Below are 27,444 nucleotides of genomic sequence, written 5' to 3'. Positions count from 1 at the left end.
TTATGTTTTGTTAGAGCTAGTAATACATTTATTGTCTTCAGAGCTTCCACGTTTAATAAATTGTTATCAAATTTTGAGCTTCAGTTGTGTGTTGCTCTGTGTCATTTTCCGATCTGTGACTGACGTTACCAGGATTGGGATTTCCCGAATCATTCGGAACAGTGCCACTATTATAAAGAGATAATTTGGAAAATGAACTGCCATTGAGTAATCTGGCCACAATATTGCTACTCATATCACCGGACAAAGAATGCTTTCTCAATAAATCTCTATTATTTCCAATTGATGTGTTCCTCTTTGATAACTCGTTGGCGGCGACATTTTGCAACAGTATGATTTCCACTTGGTTTGGTGCATTTTGAAGCAGAGATAAAGCTTTGTTGTAATTCAAATTCAGTAAAGTTTGTCCATTTACAGAAATGATTTGATCACCGGGATAAATTTGCTTTAATTGAGATGCTGGTCCGCTTGGAGTTATAGACTTCACATAAACATTTCCTACAAAAAGTAAAACAATATATTATTAAAAATACAGCCGAACTCGGTTATGACGCTCACGGAAATAGCGGGATCTCGGATGTAATGAGGAAATATTCATTGACAGCTTAAATTACAGTTTTCTCCATACATTTATTCTATCTTTATAACGAATTACTTCTTGGACATACCGAATAAAAATATTGTCAAAAACGAGGAAGTTCAGTGCTATAGGAAATTGGATATAAAAAATGACTATCAGAGCTTTTGTAGACAAGAACTGGTTTCAATCCTCTTTGTTTTCTTACATGCGGTAAAAGTTAGAGCATTTCATTGTAGAGCAAAGTTTCTCTAAAACGTATGCAAAAATGAATAAAAATAAACTAACAATGTTTGAGTATGTCCAAATGCTTGCAGACTGGCTGGATTTCCTCCCTAGAGAGTTATTCATATTTAAATTTATTTCAACAGAGAGGGAAAACATTTTTAAGAAGGGAATATGGAAGTCTAGGCATTTACGGGGCTTATGACCTGTCATTGGCTGGTTTAAGTGGCCACTTAACACACTGTGTATCATTCACCATTCTGCCCTTGTTTGAACATAAATTTAAATAAAAATAAACTACTTTAAATGACGTTACAATATTTTCTAAATAAAACAATGATAGAGTGTTGGGATAGATTTCCAGTTTCCGGGAAGCTAACCAACCAATCGTGACAACTCACCGAAAAGAACTAGCGATGTCACGCCCGGAATAATAAAAAACCAAACTTTAAAAAATCGTAGCGATGATAAAACTATACTTAATTTATTTTATTGATTTGTTTAGTTTGATAGTCTATTGACAGACACATTTTTTTAAAAAACCACCGAACACCTTCATTGAGTAAAAACTCTTCAATCTTTAAAAATGTAATTTCCAAAATAAAAACGCAAGTAATAAAATCCAAACGGGTGGCTCACTTAGAACTGATGCTGCTGAGCATCGGAGTTGGATTACGTTTTTGACACTGTAAGTAATAATAAATAATAGACAGAGTAAATAATCTACCCATTAATGTTAGAGACTTCTTCTTTATTTACATTTAAATCAAGACTGAAATGTCTAAATATTAAAATTATTCCTTTCTCCTTCTTCTTTCCTTCCCATCTCGTTTCCTCTCTTCCATAGTAAAGTATTAATTATTTTTTAAATTTTGTATAAAACTTTAAGATTCAGTATGATTCCTTAGAATATGTCCATGTACTTGTTATTTTCTCAAACTGAACGGTTTGGGTAGGTAGGAAGAAATTGCCTTAAGGCAATATACCCGCCCTTATATGTATATATAATTGTATATGTGTTAAATAAATAAGTGTCTAAGTACTTAATTAATGTTATCGCCGATAACATTGAAAAAGTAACACACATATGGATGAAATTGAATATAAAAAATCCAAGGTTTGTAAACTCAGTAAGTACTGGCTCGGCACATAATTATAATTTACAGCTTCTTTTGAATTTTATGAATGACATCCTTTTGTCCGGGGTTTTTACGATGTTTTCCAGTTTTTTTAATGTTCTACGTTCCTATGGTCAATGAATAATAAACATTACGAGTGGGTGATGTCAGATCAGTTAAAAACTAAACCTTGATTTATAAACATGTCTATTTACAAGAGGAAGTGTCTCTCAATTCGTGAAAAAGTGGCATTTGTGAAAAATAATGTGGTGCGAAAAATGTTGAAGTGTGTAAAACGTTTACTCTATCCTTATCCACAGTGTCAACATCGTGGAAAAACACAAATGTTTTATTATCTGCAATTGAAAAGAACGTAACGCATACGAAAAAATTTAGAAAGTGGCAGGTTTGTAAGCATTTATTACAATTTCCTTTAACAGTTTGATTTTTTAATTATTTGTATGAATGATATGTATACATATTTATTTGTTTACTTTGTGACAATATGCAATGGCGATTGTATTTCAAAAAAATCATTTTTCTGGTATAACCAGTGCTTATAACAATCAAATTCGGTCGGTCCCATTTCCCTCGTAATAACCAAGTTCGACTGTATATCACAAATTGTATATTTTACACGCTTGAATAAATTAAGTTTTGCTTACCTTTTTATGTTAAGTAAAAAAAAAGATATAAATATTTCGACAAAACCCAAGATAGCGATAAAATTTTATTGTAAAGTTAAGAACTGTAATATGATTCTATTGAATTTAACATACAATTTTGTTCAAGTTCAAAAAATTAACTAAATCAAAAAAATATATTTTATATTATTTGCTTAAAATTTTTAATTTTGAGGCCATTTCATAAAAGTCCTAAATAACTTGTGATAAAAAATGGGAATCAAGTTGTCATAGAGAGGGGTTCGAACGTTGGACCTTATGTATATGCCGGCATATATATATATATATATATATATAGGCATATACATAAAAAAAAAATATGCAGCACAACAGGCCAGGAGGCCCAATAACAGTGGTGAATCATAGCACAGAACACCCAGGCTTGAGAAAAATCACATTTCAATTTTTGTGTTCTCACCGGGAATCGAACCCAGAACCTCCTATGCGTGAGGCAAGCGTCTTAACCATTATAGTAGTGGGGAAGTCGCCGAACGCAAATTAGTTTCAAATGTATACATTATATTGTTAATAGAATTATCAATTTTGTTTTATAGGAATACACATGGATCAAACATTTTAAAATAGTAATACTCAACGAACCATCAGATCCTTCAGCAACCTGCATACCCAATGCTTTATTATGATCACGAGTTAAGTTGACAGTTCTAAAGCATCTTTCTGATTGAACACATCCCATAGAGAGTAAACGTTCTTGTAAAGAGCAATTCAAAAGAGTTTCGTCATTCTGAGGATGGTATCCAAATGTTGTGTTATTTATTTGTGGAGAATCTAAAATAAAATACATAATTTATTATAGCTATATTTACTTAATACTAAAGCCGGTTAAAAATCGCATTAATTATACAGATGATTCAATAAAAAAAGGAATGAAATGTGACAATTTAAATTTTAAAACGTTTTAAAATATGGTAGAAAGCAGCATTTTTATACAAGAAAAAAACAGAACAAGAACGGTCATGAAAGACTTGACATGATTAGATAAACCAAAATCTCAAGTTTATATCATGATAAAAGCATACAAATTAAAGAGCACGTATGGCAAGATGTATGAAAGTGGAGCTCCATCCTGACTGTAGGGGGAAACGGCATGATGGTAGTAGAAGTTGATTCAAATAGGAAAACCGAGTTTTAAGAACCCTAATTTCATAAAAACAATTATTTTTTTCTCCTTTCTACATCCGCTCCTAAGTGGACATCACCAGAAACTTTCAAGAGACACTATCGCTAGCCAGGGCTCTTGTCTCCTCCCATGTCAATCTCGCGTCCGTTAATTGTGCCGAAGAAAGCCGAAAGATGGTCATCGGCGGCCTTCCAGGAGAGTGGGAGCTTGCAGGGGGCTCTCCTGAGGCATCCGCAGCATTTGTCCAAGCCAGTTACACTGCCGCACTCTTAAAACGCTTGTTAAAGGAGGCTGCTATAGCTGTTCTCGAGCTTCAACGTTAGTTATGAAATTGAACCACCTTATGTTTTACATGTTAGTTTTTTTGATAAAAAAATTAAGGATAATTGATATGATTAAGCCTTAATTGATACGTACTTAATATTTCATGTACATGTGACCCATAATATATGAGTCTATCGATGTCTTTTGACTTGAATTACACATACCTATAACATATGCAGTATTTAAGTTGGTAGAACTTCGAGTTGCTTCGCTCTTGTAGTTTCTCTGAGGCAGTAAATTCATTTGATTTATAACACATTCTTGTGCCTTCCCAGTAGTAGGATCATCAGAATCACTCAAATTTGAAGCCAATTCGATATCTGAGTGAGCCATACGTTCGGGAGAGAATTGCAATCGATTCATTTGATCAGAAAATCCAGATGAGGTTCCTAAAAACAAAAACAATACATTTATAATAATCTATACAATCAGTATAATAGTTGCTACATATGAACTAGAAATGGTCACATTATCCAAACAAAGCATCGAGAAACTAGGAACAAAAAGCTCGTTGACTTGGAGACCTCGAACAACAAAAAGAAGTGCAGGTACACACAACTAAGACGGAGAGATGACTTAGATCAGCATTTCGGTGTGACTTGGATGCAGTCTGCATAGAGAAGGACAACATGGAGGCAAATGAAATAGGCCTTTGTCCAGGTGTGGATGGAAATAGGCTGAGGAAGAAGAAAATATAAGTATTATTTTTTAAATCCACTACATTTAGTAACGGTTTTCAGTAAATGAATAGCTTTGTGCCTGTTACTGTGTGTAGACATTTTATCAGTTGCAAATATAATTTTTCTGGGTTATTGTGCCATGTGTCAGTTGCAGTGTCAATCATCAGGGTCGATGAAATTACATCAATTATAATTATTTTATCAGCTCTTTAATATAATAAATATTTTAATTAGGAGAAAAAATATTCATGGATAATATTACTCATAGTTAGAAATATGAGAATTTTACATTAACTTTGCTGGTATTACATTGACATATAATACCAGCAAATGTAAGTATGTAAACTATTATCCAATTTTTAGACTAGCATATTCAAAGATAAAATGCAAATTGTAAATAGAAATGGACTGATTAAGGCAGCTCAATTTTACATGCCTTGGTCGATTTCACACTGTTTTTATTTTGTTCCATGTTGCCATATTTAAAAAAGGATAATTATGATTCTTCCAACGTCTTGAATTCAGGACATTGAAAGGAGGCAATTGTGGAGTTTATTTCTAAATCAAATATTAAAAATCAGTTTGTGTAGATTAAATCTAAGTTATGAAATGAGAGTCACCTAATTGTGTAGCGTCTAGAGAATGGAACTGTTTGTGCTGATACGATGATGGATTACTTGATCCGTTGAAAGCTCGTGTTCCCATCTTCACTCCAAGTCTTCTGGGGAGGCTACAGCTTTCAGGTGATGAAAGGACTTCAGAACTACTCGCATTAGCTCCATCCACTGACATTGGACCCCCGGGCCAATATAAATTACCATCACTGAAAAAGGATTTTGCAGGTTTAAACAAAAAATATTTATAAAAACAATAATACTGCCCTAGGCAAAACAATGTTTCGTCAATATATCGTCTGGAAAAGGAAAAGGTTCCTAAGCAACGTGTAGCAGCTTTACAGAAGAGGCAATCAATATTTTGAATTGATAAAAAAATCTCATATTACATACCCATTATTTAGTTTTTCCATTGTGTTTTAATTGGCGTGATTCTAACATAATTTTAATAAAATAATTACACATGAGATTTTTTATTGATAAAAAAAAACAACAATTTTGATTGGCTACTTGTCGCTTGGGAACTATTGCTTTTATTATATATTTTATTACATCAAGATTCATTAAAGGTAAGAAAAAAATTACCAAATGATGTATGTAAGAAAAAAATCGGAAGGAGGTTGGTTGCGCCACATGTACTATGTTTATTGTGTATTGCAAATTTACTAGGTCTTCAATAAATTTAACGCTGTGTTAAATTTATGGCTACCTACTGAGCCCTAGTGAAAATGTTGTAATTATCCTACTGTGGGAACAATATTTTTTTCTCTCCTGCCCAATAACAACTGAACTGTCACCAAATGTACGTGTGATTTGATATTCTCAGCGCGATCGTTAACAAGTAATTTTAGCTATCAATAAGCCGTTCCAATCCGAGTCGAATTTATAATCAAGAATCCGACAAGTGCCGATCTGACCACAGGATCTGATAGAGCCTGCCACGAGAGAGAAGTTCGAACATTGAGGCCCCAAGAATCTCAGTACAAGGTATGTAACTGCATTAATTTGTATTGGGGTTAGGTGGCAGAGTAACTGAAGATAATACAATAGCAACGCCAAATCTGGGAACCATACAAAAATGCAATATTCAAGCATCTATTTGCGATCTGGCGGGTGGCGTGATCAGAAGTATACGATTGGCTATCATTTTAAAAAGTTATCACGACAGTAAATATTATTGGCAAGGTGACAATGCCATTGTTCAAACGTTAACTATGTTTTAAAAATATAAATATGTAGAGATAGACTAAATATATTTGCCATTTTAATGTACACATAAATATGAACTTATTTTTTGTAATTTTTACCTACATACATAGTTGTGAATAAGTGTACAAAATGGGAACACATTTGCTTTGAGTTTGATCAATACTTCAAAGCAGTCAATGGCAGAATCTGGCCCTAGTGGCAGAATCCGATTAAAAAGGCCATTGTCAACCATATTTGGCCTTATTCGTTCCATAGCAAGCCGAGCATTTTTTATACATATTATGCCATATTTCATATGACAGAACACTGCTTGCTCGCATTTTTATGATTTAAAAGCGGTAAATTGCTGTAAAAACAACTGTGAGTTGTTTTAAACAACAATCTAAACTATTCTAGCGTACCTAAAATAGATTTCGATCTATAAAAATGGTCAATAGGTGCTGCGTTCCCAATTGCGAAGAAAATTATAAATCCGGTTCAAAAGTTTACACTCTTGTGTTTCCCATCCGATTTCACATTCAAAATGGCTTAATTTTTACACCAACTAAATACTCTAGGGTAAGTAATAACATGTATTTAAACCTTGTTACATTAAAAATCAACACTAAATATTAGTTTCCATAACATAACCTCTCATGCTTTCTGGTTATGTATATGTACATATTTGTCAGAATACAGGCATGTTTTTAAATAAATTTATTGGTTTATTATACGTGTTTGTTCCGTATTTTTGTAATGTTTGGTTATGATAAATGGTGTGTAAATGATCTTCAAACAAAATGTCAAATAATACCCGTTCTGTAAAGGTTAGTTTTTTTTACAAAATTGAACATTTTAACAAATCTTTAGATTTGTATTTAATTTAGGTATTGATTATTAGAAAAATACGCATCGTTAAATACGTAGGTCCTCAATTACCTTTGTGTTAGAATTTTTAAAAAACCTAAAAATTTTGATGTTTATCAACGTAAAAAAAAAAAGCCCACATTATTTCAGTGTCCAGGCCTTGAGTCTAGGTGGTGATAGTTTGATGCATGGTTTTTTCTTTCGACATCTATGCAAATTTCTCAAAAACTCTTGTTTTAATTTCAAATTTAGCTAAGAACTGAACCCTAGTCACACAGTAAAATTTATATTTTGCTGAAAATTGTTAAGATTTTTCCCATCTAATAAAATTTAAGTAGAATAATAAAATAAAAAAACAGTCCTCGGTAATTAAGTTTTTGTCATGAACACCTCTTATACTCTGAAATAAAGTATAAAAGAGTGATTTAAATGAATTAGGAGAATATGAATTACCTAGATATTTCCTCCACATTCCTGCTTGGTTTCTCATTCTCCTTATTTTGGAACTCTTCTATTCTCCTTTCTGGGGAGAAATCTTCTTTCATTCTCTTTTTAGATAGTGGATAATGCCCTCTAACCGCCAAATTATAGCTGTCCTGGAAATTGCTGACTTCATTTACCCAAGCTTCGGTGTTTTCATTAGCATCTACACTGGTAGGTTTTTTGGAAATGAGGAGTTTCTTCTTCTTCTCTGTTTCACTGTGTAGGGGGATACTAAATTCATCAGATATGTTCAAGAGGGAGTTTATATCTGCATGGAGACGCATGTAGAATCGATGATGAAGTGAAGCCAACCAAAATGTGAAATAGCTCCTGGAATCAGACAATACAATAATTAAAAAAAAAAATAAGCGAACCGCTTTTAAAAATAGAAGATATTTTGTAAAAAAATGGTGGAAAATCATTGGAACTTTTGGTGTTCTTATAACTATTCTGTCATTGCCCACTGAAAAAATAGCAATAGCAAAATAGAATGTCATAATCTTGTCGTATCCAACCATAAAAAAATTGCTTATAACAAGGCATAGAGTTAAGAATAGTCTAGAAACCCCATACACGCATTAAACAGAAGGCAACTAACATAGAATCAAGAAATATCCAGAAACCACATACAAGCATCAAAATAGAAGGTGACTAAACTACTCATAAATAAGTAGTTTCACGTTTGGACCCATTAGTTTCTTTGTAGACGTCGCTCAGTACGCAACTTCTGATTTGAATTCAATTATGCCGTGTTGTGTCGTTTTAAAGTGTAGAAATACTGCTAGGATCTTAAAGAAACGGGATAGGATCACATTTCACGTGTAATTAGCAAATTAATGTGCAAGTAGCAAATACATTACTTAAAAATTGAATTATTTTTCCATCTGTCAGATTGTCGAAGAAATCAAAATGGACATTTCGTTAATGTTGCCAGGGTAGTATTTTTTTTCACGCTTATTTGCTCATCTAATGAGAGAACTAATGAAAATTGGACCTCGGATTAAACAACTCTGTGGTGGACATATGACCGACATTATCTTTAAAACATCAAATATAATTTAACACGATATTAAAATTTCCGTTTTATGTAAAATAAAATTTGTTTTATATTTTAAGTTCAAAGTTCATAAATTCAATTACTCTTATTAAATGACCCTTTACTTATCTACTCTGTTGTATAAATCAATGTTTTCGCGTGCACAATAAAATTTTAGAGAACTTTGAAAAATATATATAATTATCTTACATTTGTGTTATGATTATATTTTTCGCGATCTGGCAATACGCGGCGACTTCACGCATGCGCGTGGCGAAAGTGGGGCAAAGTTGGGGGTTATTTGGACACAGTCCGATGTATTCATATATGATTCTACGCTCCTTCTGGACTATTCTTAATTCTATGTAACAAGGTGTCGCTTGTGAAAAAATCAGTTATGGTTGACATTTATTTGTTTGAAATTTCATATAAATGCACTGACCGGTTTATTGCCTTAAAACAACTTCTCACTACCTATGAATACAGTCCAACAGAAGAAAATAATAAAACCATTATTAATTTTATTATTATTATCGATAATTTAAAAATCCATTGACTTATTGATATGTTTTCTGCATTTTTAACTTTGAAACGGCAAAAAGTGGACTCCCGTGTTTTATCCTCTAAGGTACAGTATTGTATTATTCAAGCACGCATGATATTTTTTATTAATTTTGTGGCATGCATGACGTGTGACGTCTAAGCGACGTGATGCCAATTGCGAACCGTTTTGAATGTGCTCATTTTTAAACCCCAAAATTCTGAATTAAAATTTGTCTTTCATGCATCGATAGTTACATCATTAGAACCGTAAAAACCCACTCTAGACATTTAAATATTCAATGCTGTAAAAAAAAACAAAATTATTAAAATACCCTATTGAATGTCAGTTTTCATAGGTCTGTAAAAACATTTTTAAAATTACATTTTAAATAGCAATAAATTTTCTATATTTCACCAGAAATTAATATGATGTAATAACTTATATTTACATATAAGTTACCAATTTAAAATACTCGGTACACTTCGACTTAGACGTCACACGTCATGCATGTCCCTTTCTTGCTCTTAATCATTAAATCAAATGCAATTTTCCACTCATACTTTCCTTCATTCATCCTTCACCACTCCTTATTAATTTCCTTCTTTTCCCTCCCACTATCTCCTGGTTTTGTTCATATTTCTTTAATTTAAATACATAGTATATTTATTCTTTATATAGTTTAAACTTTAAACCGTCGTCAATTTATTGCAGTAATTTAGTGAATACATATAATTGGATGGTAGGCCCTACAATGTATACATTTTTTATAGTTTTTATTTATATTGATTTAACCTGTACATCTGTTTGTATTCGTAATAAATAAAATAAAATAAAAAAATATTTATTCAACCAATTAGCGCTTTTACCCTCTAAAGGGCATTTTCAGACTGAAGGGAAGTGTACCAAGTATTTTTAATTGGTAACTTATATGTAAATATAAGTTATTACATCATAACAATCGAATTCCACCAATAATTTACAATAATTAACTTAAATCAAATCAACAGAATTTATTGATTAAACTGACTTAACATGAAATGTGTACTAACTTATTTGATTCCATTTTGAGTTTGAATTTCAAACTGCTTTTGCTATTTCCTGATGCTATTCTGTCATTAGGGATGACATACAGAGTGCGTTTGTTGTAGTAAAGAGTGTGAATATGTTGCCAGGCCAAGCACTGCAGAAGAATTCTGCTACTGGTGTTCTCTCGGGAGAGTGCCGTGATGCAAGTATTACGGGAATATAAAATCATCCCACGGGGTGATATCGACAGCCAGACGTCCCTTGTGAATCCATCTCTTGTTGCCTGGAAATTCAAGAAATCATCCATTCGAATAATATTATTGTTTATACCTACAGAAAATAGGCTTTCAATAATTTGACAATTGAAAATCTGTTTGTAATTTAAAGATTTATAACTTCTCCAGAAATTGCATAATTTGTTTACAAAACACAAACTCAAATACATGAAAATGAACTAGAAATGGCAGAAAATGGTTTTTTCATAATATGTTTCCAAAAATGAAAATTTTGTGATGTATATTATAATATTTATTTCTGTTTTGTAAGGTAAGAAATAACAAATGAGGGTATTGGAAGCAAACTTAGCAATTTTCATAAAAGGAGTTACTAAGATATTTGCGAAAAACTTTGAAAAAAGAATTGTGAGATTTCTAATTATGCTTCAGCAACTCAATGGAGAATGGAGAACGCTGACATTTTGCGGTATCAAGTATGATTGAATTCTGTTTTTGGAAGATTTAGAGACGGTTTTAAATTACGCTATTCTTTAGGTATGAGGGTTTTAATGCATAGTTTATTTTGGCATCAATAACTAATTTTCCGTTTTTGGTGGAGATTTCTAAGTTTGCTTCTGATACCCTCAAATGTTACATTTTCACATACAGAGACATAGTAAATGTTCTCCATCTCTGTTGTAATATGTTTATTTTAATAACTCTCTAAGGGGTGAAATCCATATTTTGTCTACAAACATTTAAAGAATTAAAAAATATTGTTGATAAAACCAACCGGTTCTAGAAGAAGTATAAAAATTGATAAAAATTCAGGCGTTGCCTAGTATGCAAACAGGTGAAATAATTTAGTTGGATGAATCTCGTTCGCATCCATTAGGGTTTTGGCTCCTTCACTTCATAAAAATCAACTAATAGAAGAATTGAAGAAATATGGATTTAAAAAAATGGCAGAACGGTGAATGTGACAGGCTATAAGCCTTGTAAATGTGTAGACTTCCATATTCCCTTTTCTGAAATGTTCTTCATCTGTGTTGTAATATGTTAAAGTTGTTTTTATAGATGACATTGCTGATCGCCGAAAAGGAAGGCGCTGCTGTTGATTTTGGAGGAAGATTGTAAAACGAAAGACTTTTTTCCACTTATAGTCCTTAAAATGTAACATGATTAGAGTGACAGTTGTTAGAAAAAGTGACGACATAACTTTGTAGTAACGTCAAAGGAGTTATTTATATTGACACACGAAAAATCATTTGTATCTGGCGTGTTAATTTATTTTTTTATTACAATGCTTGAAACATAAATCAACATTAATACATAAAATCAGTGTTAAAACTAAAAAACTAAAATAAACCTAATTATTAACAACGTTCTTACAAGGTTACATCATTTTGCAAAACCGTTGGAGATGGGACAAATTGATCAATGTAAATTGATCGAATAAAAAAATTATTCGTTTGATGTTGTTCATGAAAAAAGTATAAATGTCTCATTTTTTGATAAACAATTATGTTAAACACACTATAATAGGCTTGTTTTTTCGTTTTTAATATCAATTTTCGGAAACAGAGTTTTATGATTGCATGAAATAACCGATAAAATCGATTTGATCAGTGATTAGTAATTTCACATCTCTAATGAAATTAGCCTGACAGCTGTCATTCTAATCAAGCTATATTTTAAGGACTATAGACAATGTAAACTTTATACTTTCGTGGGAGTGACATATTAATACATAGATACGCCCTATAGAGTAAATTATTTTTAAAAATAGTAACATGAAAACGAACGTATAGTTACTGAGTGTGTTTATTTATATCTTGGCTGGCTAACCTAAAGTTGGAGAATACTCATTTTTGGTGCAAAAAAAGTTTGCATTTTAACGTTAAGAATAAAACATCATTTTTGATAGATCCCAATCAGATTCTTTCCTTCAATTCCTTATAATTTCGACATATTTATTTCTTTTCACTTTATTTTGGGGAATGCAAAAATACTATTAATTCACATTGATTATATTTTGAAAATGATTTTAATTTCGATTCTAAACGACTAAATACGCGTTGGACATGACTGGGCCTTTGAGCATGAGTAAGGTGTCATCATTTTTGAAGACTCTGGCATGTCTATGTGGATTTATTTCGTGGCAATCAAATTTAAGTTCTTGCAGGTTCCAGTGGGCTTAAATCAATAGGAAAAGAATATCTATATATTTATTCTTATGTCTATTCTTTGTATATATGTAAAATATGAGTGATACTTTAAGGAACAACCAGTGACAGGTTTCGATACTTTTGAAAAATTTACAAAAATTAAAACTTATATTAACACATTCAGGAAGGATAAAGAATTAAAATTTGTATCATTTACTTATTTATTTATACAAATTTACACATTAAAAAAAAATAATAACGTATCCCTCCATGAGGCCAAGAGCCTTGTGTTGAGTTGGAATATAACGTAATGGAGAGTGGAAGCACACATATAATTAAAGACTACAAAGATAACAATAAGTATGTAAACATAAATTTTAATTAACATCTGGACAATATGATTAATGATACATTAATCTATGAAATGTCTCGCAGCAGTCTTCTGCAATGGTCTCTTCCGTTAGACAAAATCCAAACTTGTACACTTCTCTTGAAAATGTATCTCATTTCGGAGAGCTTAATATGTTCATCCAGGACATTGAACATTCTCGAGGCTATAAAAGAGAAATTACTCTAAGCAAAAGTAGAGCGTGTTTTGGGTATTAAATAATTTAATTTACAGGAAAACTTCATACGAGCATTCCGCTGGGATCTCTTCTTGTAACCACATAACCAGAAATGTGTCAATGACTCTTTTATAGAAAATTGTCTAGTGTCCAGTACCTTCGTAAATTAACACAACGTCTCAGATGGAAAAGTTGGGGGACATCGAATCATCACTCTAAGTATTTATTTTTGTACATTACATTCAATGAGTTAAATTATTTATAGCGATTAAATAATCCTTTAAAAATCCGGGCAACCTTGACGAAACATCTCTAATGAATTTTTATATGCATGTACATAAACAAGCAACGACCTTTTTTGTACAAGCGTTTTTTTTTTTAATAGAATATAATATATCTCACCCAAACAGCAGTGTAGAAGTGTGATCCATAGTCCTTGAATATTTGCACTAATGAAATAAACTTTTCTTTTGCCTCTTCAGATGTCATATTTTTATGAGATTCGTGAGCCTAAAAAAGATTCAATGCATTACATTTCATATAATTAAGTATACTTATATGTCAAATAATGAAAATCGAAATATAAAACATTTATATAAGAGTTATTTTAATACTTTTTGGTAGTTGATGATGTTCAAATAAAATCATGTTATAAAATAAGATGAGGTCATGTACAAAAAATGTTAATATAAATAAATTAGTTAAATATTAAAAATACTCTCGTATCACATTAGAAAAGCCACAAATTTTTTACATCTACGTAATCTCGATACGAGGGTATTTTATCTAGATTTTTATTTATTTTTGGTAATAGAAACACATATTTCAAAACATTTAAGAAGGTACTCACTTGTTTCAAAAGATGTCGAATATTGGACTCATCTTCTGAAAAACTTCCTTCAGGGAAATAATGCTCCATCAAAAAATAATCTCCAGAGCAATGTTCCTAAAAATATATTTTTTTAAAATGAAGTCATGAAATAATGTCACTGTTAAACACAATAATGTCATGTAACTAAATTAACAGTTAAACGAAATATAAATACTATAAGGTTACACAATTAAATCGTCAGTGACATTGCAGTATCGTCAAACTTCTTTTTTTACAAAAATGTTTTACTGAAATAAACTCATCATAGGGACTAAGACCTGTTAGTTTTAAATTACTGTTATATTTACTCTAAATAATGGCAGTTTTTCTAATACTTCAGCGGTGGTTTTGGTTGATTTAAAATCAGAAAGGTTTTTCAGATCCCCTGCCAAAATATATAATTCATAGTTGTGTGGTATTGCGGTATCACCGATGATATAGTGCAGTGGTCGGCAAACCGCGGCTCGCGAATCACATGTGGCTCTTAAGCCACTCGAGTGCGTCTCACACGGCCTAAGTTTCACTTTTTGCGTGTATTGTGAACGGATCCTAATGAAAAACTTTGACGACCATTGCCACTGAAAGGTCAAACACGTGGCGAAGATATTGTAAATGATCATCTCAAACTTGATTAAATTGTTTCAATTTCAACATATTGGCCAAAAAGTATGACGGGAGTGAGAAAAGGTGTTGTTTCTATTTTGAAGGCGAAAATTGATCACAAGATACCTGTTTATCACTGCATCATTCACCAAGAAGCGCTTTAAGCGCAGACATTTGCAGAAAGAAGTGGAATATTTTGTAACTGGGAATCCAGATTATCAAGATAATTAAACAATAGCTTAAGCTCTTTATTATCGCCAATTCCAAGAATTTTTTGTTAAAATGAAGAATGAATATGCAAATCTTTTACTACATAATAAGGTTCGTTGTCAATAAGAAACCTTTAAAAACGAAAATAAATTTCTTTTAAAATAAACCTTAATTACTGTACTGCTGATATTTGGCTCTTTTGACTAATGAGTTTGCCGACCACTGATATAATGAAACCCGGCTTGCCTTTGAATTTATTTTTCTAAATACATTTTTAATTATGTTTTGTAATCTGATCTAATCTGGTCATTCACAATGTTGATCAACAAAAATAACATTCAAAATATTATTTCGTAAATCCTTTATCTCAACATGTTTTAAGGCTAAATATTATTAAGGCATTGAAGTAATTAACGTACCAACAGTTATTGAACATAATTTTATCATTTGATTTTTACATAATATATTTTAGGTACTACTATACATAAATGTACAATAAAAGTCCGCCTTCACGACATGTGAGGTGAGAGGTGCTGGCGGGGTAGGAACTCCCCTGTCCCGCGCCTCACACCCGATGGGTTAGTGCTGTTAATGTTTTTCATACCGCCTTAATCCTCATGATTGGTATTTATTTATTAACACCCAAGGGGCTTTTACATATACAGAGGTTATAAGCAATTTACAAATATAAAAATACAATTTTAAATTAAAAAAAATATACCTTAAAAACAAATAAAAATATTAGAAACTCAATTATTATTCAAAAAAAATAAGAATAATTGGCTTTTGAAGTTTGATAAAGTTGTAGCAAATACATCTATTTTTTGGTTATCAGTGTATTTGTTCATTATAGACTGAATTCTCAGGAACAGAAAATTACTGTGCAAATTCGACTTTGATATATTAATATCTCTAAAACAAATATGATGCCTCATTGGCCTATTAGGCACATTGAAATATATACATTTGACCAAATCAGGAACATCAAAAAAATTAATAACAACTTTATACAAAAAAAATAGATCAGTTATTATGCTTCTATCACTAATTTAAATGTATTTTAAGGCGATTCTGAAAGAAAATATTAAAAGAATTATTCATAGATGGCGCTTTAATAATTTTTTATTGAAAAATACCATTTTTACGTTAATTTGCAATTGAAATTTTACAAAACTTGGTTTGCGGAAATTTTACACTATATTGATAGTAACAAATACCATAACAATATAATTTTGATCCTTTTTACAAAATGGTGAACAAAACAAAAAATAACTTATCTAATTTTTTGTTTTGTACACTATTTTGTGAAACGAACCAAAATTATATCGTTTCGGTATTTGTTGCTATCAATATAGTGTAAAATTTCCGCAAACCAAGTTTTGTGAAATTTCCATTAAAAATAAACGTAAAAATAGCATTTTCCAATTAAAAATGATAAAAGCGCCATCTATCAAAAATTAAATTCATTATTTTCGTTTAGAATCACCTTAGGAAAACGTTATAGTTTAATTTGTCTCGCGGTAAATGCAATTTAAAATTTATGCAACTCTATTATGATAAATTTATGAACCAATTTCTATTATAATTCAAGCTTCGTTTTCTTCTAAATATTAAAAGTGGTTATAGAATTTTATACAAATACATTAAATGAATAGTTCCCCTTTAGTTATAAAATACAGAAGATGCTTGCTTTACAATTTTTTCTAATTTAGTTGTGTTATAAATTAATTTGATGTCATTAGAAATGCAACAATGAAAGTGTACGTATTTTATTGCATCCAACCCCTTTTCAATAATTAAACATGGAAATTGAAATTACTGAAACAAAAAAAGTATTGTTTGATAAAAATAGTTTGAAAAGTGATGCTGTATAAATAAAAATGTCAAATCGGTAAAAAAGAAAACATAATAATTATAAACTTGTCTTTGAATGAACAAAAGCATGTCAAGCAAAAACGTGCACGATTCAATTACACTTAATTTGCCGAAGTAAATATTATTCTCAGATCCATTGAACAATAATAACATTGTTAAGATGATTTTCTAAATTATTTGTGAATATCGATGCTCCAATTTTTATTAAACTCGCCCGGGCAGCGTCACTACCTACCGCATTCCTTCCGCGCGCCATGAACGTAGACCACAATGGTACATATTTTTGTTAAACTTATTTTTCTAATTGTTGTGGTTCTGTTTATTGTAAATGTCACTATTTCAATTAATTTCATATGTCATTTATTTATTTATACTTTAACATTGTTTGTATTCTTTTTTTTATACATGATAATGTTCTCTCACTGGGGTGTCCCGTGCCGAGTGAAACATGCCTAAGATAATAATATTTAACAAAGTTATGAAATATATTTAACAAAGTTAAACAAGTTAACAAAATAAGAACAATAAAAAAAAAAACGTAATTGAACCAATTAACCTAATTAAAATTAACATAATAAACAAAATAAAAAGCAAAAATATTCATAAAAAACATAAACAATTTATATAGACTAATTAATAAAATTCATAAACAGTGCATACATTTTACATATTTGGCTTGATCCACTCATCGATCCGTGCGCAACCCACCTCCACTATCCATGCTGAAATATCGATGCTGAAAAGGAAAAAGTTATCAAGCGACATGTAGCAATTTTACTGAAGAGTCAGTAAAAGTTGTTTTTTTTTAGTTGAAGAATCTCATACTTAAAATTTTTATTTAAATCATGTAGGAACTACGCCAAAATAATATGCATACATAAGATTTTTTCATTGATTAAAAAAAAAAACAAAAAAACTTTAACTGACTCCTCTTTAAAGTTGCTACATGTTGTTTGGTAATCTTTTCCATTTCAGCATCGATATCTTTTAAATACTTAATGTACATTAATCAGAGCACTAAATTGCATTTTTTTACAAGTTTTTACTTATTATTAGCTTTTGCTCATAGAGCGTATAAATAAATAAATTCATCTCTAAACAATAACTTCTATTATTTACTACTTTAAATGTTATAATATATAAAGAGAGAAAAATTCAACAATGCCTTACCCTGAAGGAGTATTTTCCGAATTCAGCTTGCAAAGCATATCCAGCTAGTTCCACCAGTTGTGGAAGTTGCAATGTTATCTGTCCTTCCACAACCGACCTCCTGAGCTGAAGGTAAACCCAACCTCGCCACGCTCCACCCCTGAAATAAAAATATTGAGCAAATGTTGATTGTTGCATTCTTAACTCTTAAAAGGTTGTGCTAAAAAATTCCTTTACACGCGGTGATGTAACATTGTGTTACCTCAAGAAAAAGACAGAATATTCTGAGTTCCGATATTCGAAAAAAAAAACATTAAAAATAATGTTTAAAAAATCCTATTCAATAATGTATAAACATTATAATATCATTAAAGCCTATAATAGCAAAATACATTAAAAATCATTATTTTTTTTATTTAACATTCTTCCATCTGATGATTTTTCTAAAGTTAAAGGCTGAAAGCTTTATTGATGCGGGTGAGATTCATCTGACTGAATTAGTTCACCTATATTTTACTCTCTTTTTCTCTTTCTTCAATCCGTGCCTCATGTCTGAGGATGATGATTACGCATGGCTCCAGGCATGTCTCATCTAATTACCGGGTTTCGTCGTGGCCGACATGGTCAGTCTGTGATTTAATATTTACCTGACAGCTTTGGACAGGTTTGGTGGCATGAAGAACTTAATCCTCAAGAACAAGGTGAATCTTGTGGTCTCATCAGGAATGGGCAGCCTTTTGGGATTCTTCTTCTTGGCAGAGTTGGAGCACCAGATCTCCGGCGCAACCTTCCGTATCCTGTAGTCATCAGGGAGGAAGACGAAGTCTCCCCCGATCAGGGCTGACAGTCCCAGCATAAAGTTGTGCTCCAACTGCTCCAGTCGGACAACCGCCTGGAAACGAAAAGCGTACATTTTTTTGTAAGTTGACTGAAAAATAAAAATAGTATGTGTACAAAATAGAATTAAAAAAAAACATGGAAACTATTGTTAAAAGAGTAACCTCGACGGTTGTATCATAACATAAAATACATAGGTGTATAATTTAAAAAATCCTTAGTCATCAACACAAAACTAAATTATTAGTAGGTACATTTTAATCACTAGTAGGTAAAATAATTCGGTAGAACAGTATTTTTAAACGCGTAGTTCGTAGGAAGGGGGTCGCAAAGTATTTATTCCAAAGGTCATACTCACTTATACTTAAACTGCCATAAAAATTAAATAATTTCAGTGAGAAGGCTGTACTAAGAATTTGTAGAATCGTGATTCTATTTTTGAGATGTGAATAACTCAGTATCAAAGGTGGCCAAACGCTAAAAATAGTATCAAAAGAGGCCAGCTGCATATTTAATACTTACTAAAGATAGCGTTTCTTGTTATGTTAACCTTAAGGTTTACTGTTCAAAGTGTTGATGGCATCAAATATTTTCAAATAAAAAATATTTTTTGTAAATATTTCAAATTAAAAACAGCTATTACAAATTTTTAAACGAAATTTTCTAAAAAATATGTATGGAATCGTTTGGCCATCTTTGATACTGGGGGCTTTAACTATATATTATTTTCTAATAGGAAAGAAGTCCTCTTTTTAGTTTTTATGTCCCACTATGACATAAAATGTTAGTTCACATGGGTAGGACGTGGAAAATGGCACTGACAATTCAAAAGCTCCCTGCCAGTTCGTGATGTATTTTTTTTTCTCTTCATCCAGGCGACCTCAGAGTAATAATTCTCTAGAGAAGCCCTTAAGCTATCTATCGGATAGAACAAAAGCTTTACAAATGTTTGGTTTGGTTTTTAGTTTAACAACAAACGTGTAATGGACGGTTTCGGTTAGCGCTCGCAATTCTCTACCCGAGTACCTACGGCCCGTTGTGTTGCTGTAATATGTAGCTAAAGTCGTGGTCAATAATAGTAGAATGGTATTTCTCCGTATGGGCAACTCTATTAGGTAATTACTCGCAAAAGACGTTAATCTTATGTGAATTGAATTCCATTAAAAGCAAGATCTATAAGTCTTATAGATCCTCCTGCGCAGTCCCGAACCATGAACTTGATTTATCGGTTTACAATAATATGCACTAAACAGAAAGAAAATGAAGTAAGTGCTTAATAAAATCACTGACATACTAAGATGTAATATAATAAAACTAAGTCTTGGGAGTAATAATACGCCACAGGCTAATAGAGTCGCCAATACGGACAAAAATCATTATATGATTAATATTGATGTTTTTTGTGTGTGTATTTCTTGATACAACTCCGTAGATCATGATTTTGATAAAACTATAAATAAAGTTAATAAAACTTCTTGGTTAAGTTTTACTTTTTTATTTATTATTACGTATTAATTATGATAACATAAAGTGTATTTCCCACTGTGTTGTATTTCGCCATGTGTTCTTTTCCCACCTTTTAAATAATACATGCATAATCCCAATTTCGGTCCAAAAACTCCCAAAAATGAACTGTTAAGCAAAGCAGTTGTAAATATTTATGTTTTCGGTCCCCTGTTAAAATACTTTTTTGATCTTCTTACCTCCAAAATATCTTAGAAATAGTATAAAAGCTGTAAACGCTGTAAACAATTAACCAGTCTTGAAGATGCCTACTTAGGCGAAAGTGCTCGTTGGTCAAAAAAAAGTAAAACTAAACCAAAAAGTTTTATTGATAACTTTATTTATAATTTTATCAAAATCATTATATGATTATCAACCACAAAGTTAGCTACAGTTTACAGAAATATAATGGGCCGTTTGTACTCATGTCGAGAATTGCAAGCGCAAACCGAAACCGTCCATTACACGTTTGTTGTCAAACCGAAAAATTGGAACGGTCTTGTTCTATGCAAAAAAGCTAAAGAGCTTCTCAAGCGAATTATTCCTCTGAGCTTCATCACTAAAAACCATTGAACTCTAGAACGGATCCGGATAAGTGAAGGGGCTTCTCATGCAATAATAATACATTTCCGGCATAAGAATTATAATCTTACCTTTAAACGCATAACAAAAAAATTTCGGGATACGTTGTGATCTGTGTACTAAAACTGTGCCCTATGCACAATAAGTACAGATAAGGGAATGATGATGGTGATATTTGAATAATAATAAACTCGCCTGGAAAACTTGCCCAGCTGTTGAATTTTGGGGCTCGCAAGCAACATCGATTTTCTGCCCGTTGAGCAGGATAACCACCACAGTGCGCTTTTCCGAAGAGTCCTGTAAAAAATAAAAAAATAAATAAAGATGGCGGCTGCCAATCAGGCAGGTTGCGGGAGCGGGGAGCTTCGAAACAATGAGCCATTAGCGAACTTTGATCGGGTGCTGATTTCCGGATAAGTTTTTAGGGTCGCAAAAGATTTTATGGAGTGGAGGGTGCGGAGAGATATTTATGAAAAATACTCGAGGTTTTTTTACAGCACGAGATTAGAGTTAAATATGATAAGTAAGGTCGAACATTTTACGAGGAATAAAAACAAGGCATAAAATACAATTTCAAATGCTTTTGTGGACGTCGTTAATTTGATAATAAATCATAACACAAAACGAAAGTTTAGTGTTTTTGATCCGTCGACAGTAGAAACTGTTGTTGTTTCTAAGAACAACCCTAAATTAAGTAAACTATAACTGTATTTATTTATTTAACTTTTTGCACATAATGTTAATTGTACATTGGCGAGCTTATTGCCAAATGGCAATTTCTTCCTAAAAATAAAGTTATTGAAAGGAGGGTGAGTGCCGGGAACAGAGTGAACGGTGCACTTAAATCAACCTTGGCAAATAAAAGTGTTTGTCGCAAGAGGCAAAAATTAACAGTTCACAATGGAGTCATGGTCCCATGGGAGCGATGTATATACTTGGAAAAACGGATAAAAGTAGGCTGAATGCTGTCGAAATGCGATCTCTCAGGCGAATGTGTGGTAAAACTATGTACGATAGATGCACAAATGTTGAGATCCGTACATTATGTAAGGCTGAGACAAGCATTATCGACAGAATAAAAAAAGAAGCTCTGCGCTGGTTTGGACATGTAGAGCGAATGGACAGCGAAAGAACGGCTACGAATATTTGCAATGCAAATGTTGATGGATGCAGAAATAGAGGAAGAACGAGAAAGACATGGCATGACTAAATCCAACAAATACTTGAAGATGGACAAGTCGAAAGTCGGAATAATCGGCGAGCGAGCATGAGAAGATGTATGAATGTAGAGGAAGCGAGATCGGTATAAGTCATCGCCAAACAGTTAAATTAGCCACTCAATAGGATTAAATGCCGGCATTCAATTGAATGGCAAACGGACGCTTGGCCAACACGTTGAAAGCAACGTTTAACGAAAAGGGCTGAACGTAGCTTAGCCTCTTTCATTTTAATAAAATGTTGTATTTTTAAAAGTTTTTTTAGGGTAATATGAAGCTAGGTTAGGTAAGGTTATTGTGGGTAAAGTTTAATAGTAAAAAAAAGTTTTTTTACTTAACTTAATCCAACTTATCCTAACCCAACCCGGCGGCTTTTGGTTCAGCCTTATCCAAAGGGCTAGCTTTCAACCAGCCAATACGTTTAACTTTCAGCTTCTCAATTCATTCAACGAACGACTTAGCCATTTAATTTAATGCCGCCATTTAATGAACAGCCCAACTGACCAATCGAGTGGCTAACTTAACGATTTGGCGGCGACATATACATCATATGTTTCTTCGATAACCTTTTCTTCCCCTTCTGCTGACAAGCCTCTTGAACAGAGCCTTAACTGGTTATTCCTTTTTTTTATTGAGTACCTATCACTTTAATTTAAAATTACTATTTTCAAATACCATCAATAAATAAGAAAATGTTTTTGAATTATAAAAACTTTTTTTTAAAATTCAAATATAGGTACACATATGTATAAGTACGCACATAAGTTTATGGTACAAAACAAGAAAATATACATGAGTAAATACAAAAATCCCACTAAGCCACTTTTTGTGGTTTGTTGGAGAACATAAAAAATAACTAAAAATATTTAAAAAATACAATATTGATGCATAAAAAATTAACCCTAATTGAAATTATTACATAAATATATAATACACAACAATAAGAAAATAAACAAAACATAATAAGAAAATGGTTTACTTTGACAAAAAATACTCTCACCTAGTTCCGGTAGTTTGATCATAAGTAAACGTTTAAAATTGAAGGCAATACCTATAAACAATTTTTAGAATCGAACCTTTTTATGCTAAAAAGGAATACCCTTTCAAATATTGTTACTTTTAAAATTTAATTAGTACTTATGATCAAACAACCGGGGTCTAAATGGATTTTGAAAACATAAAAACCCCCGCCTAAATGCAATGAGATAGTGCCTAAATGCAAAATACAATAGACTGTCATTTTTTTTTTTAAAGTACACTTTACTAGCAATAAATATGCCATCCAAAAATATAACTTTTTTCAACAAACATAATAACTCAAAAACTTTGTAATACAGTTTAAAGCATGGTTATCCCAATTTATTCAAATAGTTGTCCTCACATCTCTGTAATTAATTTTCCGACCATAAAAATTAAATGTTAGCCCGAAAACGCCCGTTGGAAATTAAAGCCAGAAATTGAAATCAATTTCGTGTGCAATATTTCAGCCAAAATTAATTAACTGAAAAGACTGATCATGCGTCACAATTCCTATCAAACGTATAAGGGCTATCATTTGTACATAAAATTCAATTTGATATTTTGGAAACAAATCATTTCGGTAGGTTTCTAAACAAAGAGTGCAAAGGAAATGTAAATAAAATAAAACAAAACAAATCAAGCCACTTGTAAACAGCGGTGAGTTTTAATAAAAACAACTAGACCAATAATAAAAAAAACGGTAAACCGAAAACTATTCGACGAATGATAAAGTTACCAATAAAATTTTATATTCCTTTTCGAATCTCGGTTACCCTTCCTTCTATCAAAGAAAAAAGATTTCAAAGACGCATCAATCTCTGCCGGAGAGACAAGATCTTATATTTATTTCTAAAATGTCTTCCAAATAACCGCTCAAAAAGGGATCAATCATTCTGGCCACACGATTGTTTATATGGAGTTTGAATGTCATAAAAAGTTGTGATTTGGCAAGATAACATCTTACGGACAAATAAAATATAGGAGTCATTACTTGTGCTTATAGTATTATGCAATTTCTATTTTAATATTATTTTTTAAAACGTAATAATTTGACTTATAATTGAACGTAGTTATGCAGAAAGCAGCCTGTCCACACTTTTGGAAAAATGAGATATTGATGTTATCGGATGCAATAAGGTCAATTCTATGTTCTGTTAAAAACAGCCAGACCGCTTTCATACAAAAAACAATATTAATCTTCTTCAGAAAAAGATGTCGATCACAAAAACGGCATTTCTCAATTTGCAGAAAACCCCACAGCACTAGAAAAATCTTATGGTCCTTAAAAAATCATAAAAACTGGTCAAATATATTATAAGATTCTTAATTGTCATCTATAAAAAAAAACTTATGTATTCATTGTTTATCGTTTGTTAAAGTCAAAAACATTTCACTTGTTGTGTAGATTTTATAATTCACTCATTCTCACAAAATGGCTATTATCTCAGTTTCACTTTTCTATGGCTGTCTGCTTTCTGTATAACTACGTTCAATTGGTGATACTGATATCACCATTGGATTGTCGGCAAACACAGAACTGTCTCTAAATGCGGGGAATATATCGATGAATGTGGCGGCGGTCGGTAGATGAAAAGGTGTGCGGATGCGGGCAGACGATTAAAAAGGCGAGCGGATGCGGGCATAAAAATTATGAAGAGGAACGCGGATTCAGGCAGACGAATTATAAAGAGACATGCGGATGCCGAACAATAAAATTATGAACATACTCCACTCAATTTACCCAGGTGGTTTACTTTCCACTCCTCTCTCTACTCCCTACTCCTCTCTCGGAGAGTAAAGATTCGCATAATCATTTCGAATAAAAGCGACATGTTTGGTGTTGTCGTCGCCAGAATTTTCGGATAAGAACTGTCTTGGCGACTTCCTTTTATTTTTTGTTGCTACGACAACGAACAAGCAACTGTGTCAAACTTATGTCATTTTGCTTCAATTTTGTGATTAAAATGTCTAAAAATCTAACGATCTCGTTATGTGTTTTCGTAGGTAAATCGTGTTTTTTGTGCTTGTGCCCACGTCTAAGATAGAAAGTTTGCGTGCGTGCGCTTTAAAAAAGACGACTTAATCTTGACAGTGTAATTCTACAAGTGTAAAAAAAAAAATGTTAAGACTGTTATGTCTTTTTAAAAGCTTAAATGTACAGTATTTCTTTAGAAGCGTCTATTTTAAATTGAGTATGTTATGTTTTCAAGTTAAAATATATATTTATTTAATTTATGTTGTGTTTGGACTAACAACAACAAAATACAACATGACAGCTCGACCGTTAGTGATTTTGTTTTCCGAATATTATATATCTAATCAACATGATTAAAAAAACGTGCTCTACCTGAAGAGCGTCTTTTTTATTTTATCTCGAATGAAAAGGAACATATATATAATTTGTTAATCAAAGCCCCTCCGCCATTAATCATTGATGTAAGGACGATTTTAATTTGATTTAAAAAGTTCGATGTTAAATGTGATGAATTCGATTTAATTATTTTTTTAAATTGTTAACTTTTTTTATTACAATTTATGTGTTGGCAACATTGATTTATTACTTAATACTTATTACTTATTACTTAATAAATCAATGGTTGGCAATCAATTACCAACATTTATATCTCTGATTATGAAAAGAGATGATTGTTGTTATTGGTTGCAATGGATATGAATACTTGTTCTCATAGCAACCGTAGCTACTTATGGCCATAGCAACGAGAAGAATGAATAAACATTTGGAGAAAAGTTGGGAAATCACAGGATGGGGGGTGTGGGACAGGTGGATCTTCATCAACCGACGGTCCATCCAGCCACAAATCACTCAATCCCATTAACCACTCGCGCAAGTATGTCAAGACAGGTTACAATTTCTGATGTAGATGATGATATTATTGACATATAACTAAACGCGTCATTGGTTTCTCGCAATAAAGTATCTAATATATTTAAAAATAAATTTGGGTGATTTTAATTTGCCAAGAAATTAGTATGTAAAGCATGATAAACAGTAATTACGTATTATTTAAATAATTCAAAATAAACATCTTACCGTGGCTGTAGAAATATCCAGCTGCCTACTGGGATGCGTAGCCCTAACGATAAACTCCGGACCCACACACACATCTCCACCCTTTCCTGGCAGGCTTTCGGCCCTGTAGAGCCTAGACGCTGCCCTCTGTACAGGCTGCCTGCGAACCTTCAGCCTAGAAGTAACCGCCCTTCTTACATTTTGTTCTTTTCTTAACGGATTCGCTTCAAATCGACCCGGGAGTGTCCTTTCTGGGAATTTGCGATTTTCATCGGGGATAAGTTCATCTGATATTTTTTGAGCAAGTTCTGTTCTTGAAAAATCGATCGATTTAGATTGGGCGTTACGTTCCCTGGAAATTTTAGATTCAAAGTGGTTTGTCTCGTTATTTGTGGAAGATATGAGATCGATTGATGAAAAGGCGTTTGTGAGGCCTCCTTTTCTAGGTACGGTGGCGTCGCTGGTAGAGGGTATGTGAAGGTCGAAGACGCTCGCTGTGAGCAGTTGCCTTTGGGGGAAGGAGTGCTGGGTCCCTAAGGTGCGCGGGCGCTGGGTCTGCGGAGGCGCCGGGGTGTCCGTGTTGGTGCTGGCTTCACGCGTCGGGCGCCGCGAAGGTGGGGCTAGAGGCCGGAGGGGCGCGCAGGCGGCGGCTGCGCCCTCGGCTGCCGACCCCGCTGAGCAGGAACTGCGACCCGAGTCAGCATCACTGAAAAATATAAGAAACACATTCTCAGGAATAGTGTTCACTTGCACAGATAAACAAAAGATTTTTATTTTATTCAATAAGTTTTCAATCACAAATATATTAAATATTACGCATTGCAAAGTTTGTTGGTATGTGTGGTGTTTATTATAGAAGTCATATAAACTATGACTTGAACAGAAGTTTAGCTTTTTTCAATACATATTTATTCGTTTTAAAAATCAATTATTAGGATGAAAAATAATGTTATATGGACTACAGACTTATCAACGTTTTGTTTACTCCACATTGGTAAAATTTGATTGAAGCATTTTATTTTTAAAAAATAACCTTTTTGCACTCATATGGTATGTGCCAAGCCAAAAGCTATTGACTGAATAATAGATTT

At 32.3% G+C, this 27,444-nt stretch overlaps 1 protein-coding gene across 1 annotated transcript; it reads right to left on the bottom strand.

The window, feature by feature from the left end:
* Positions 1 to 5: 5 nt before the first annotated feature.
* Positions 6 to 27,059, bottom strand: LOC148274993 (tyrosine-protein phosphatase non-receptor type 13-like; the record flags this gene model as incomplete). Its single annotated transcript, XM_088236325.1, has 12 exons — positions 6 to 498; positions 3,204 to 3,392; positions 4,233 to 4,457; positions 5,369 to 5,571; positions 7,871 to 8,230; positions 10,530 to 10,789; positions 13,858 to 13,965; positions 14,306 to 14,401; positions 18,185 to 18,323; positions 18,811 to 19,055; positions 21,281 to 21,382; positions 26,375 to 27,059. Coding segments are annotated over 12 exons (3,058 nt in total), but the record flags the coding sequence as incomplete, so codon positions are not given.
* Between the last annotated feature and the right edge of the window lie 385 nt (positions 27,060 to 27,444).

The sequence above is a fragment of the Micrasema longulum genome, unplaced genomic scaffold (assembly GCF_059751315.1).
Source record: "Micrasema longulum isolate JH-2025_06_02 unplaced genomic scaffold, ASM5975131v1 h1tg001534l, whole genome shotgun sequence".
NCBI lineage: Eukaryota > Metazoa > Arthropoda > Insecta > Trichoptera > Brachycentridae > Micrasema > Micrasema longulum.
Note: the sequence above shows the minus strand (reverse complement) of the source record. Positions and strands in the feature narration are given on the sequence as shown.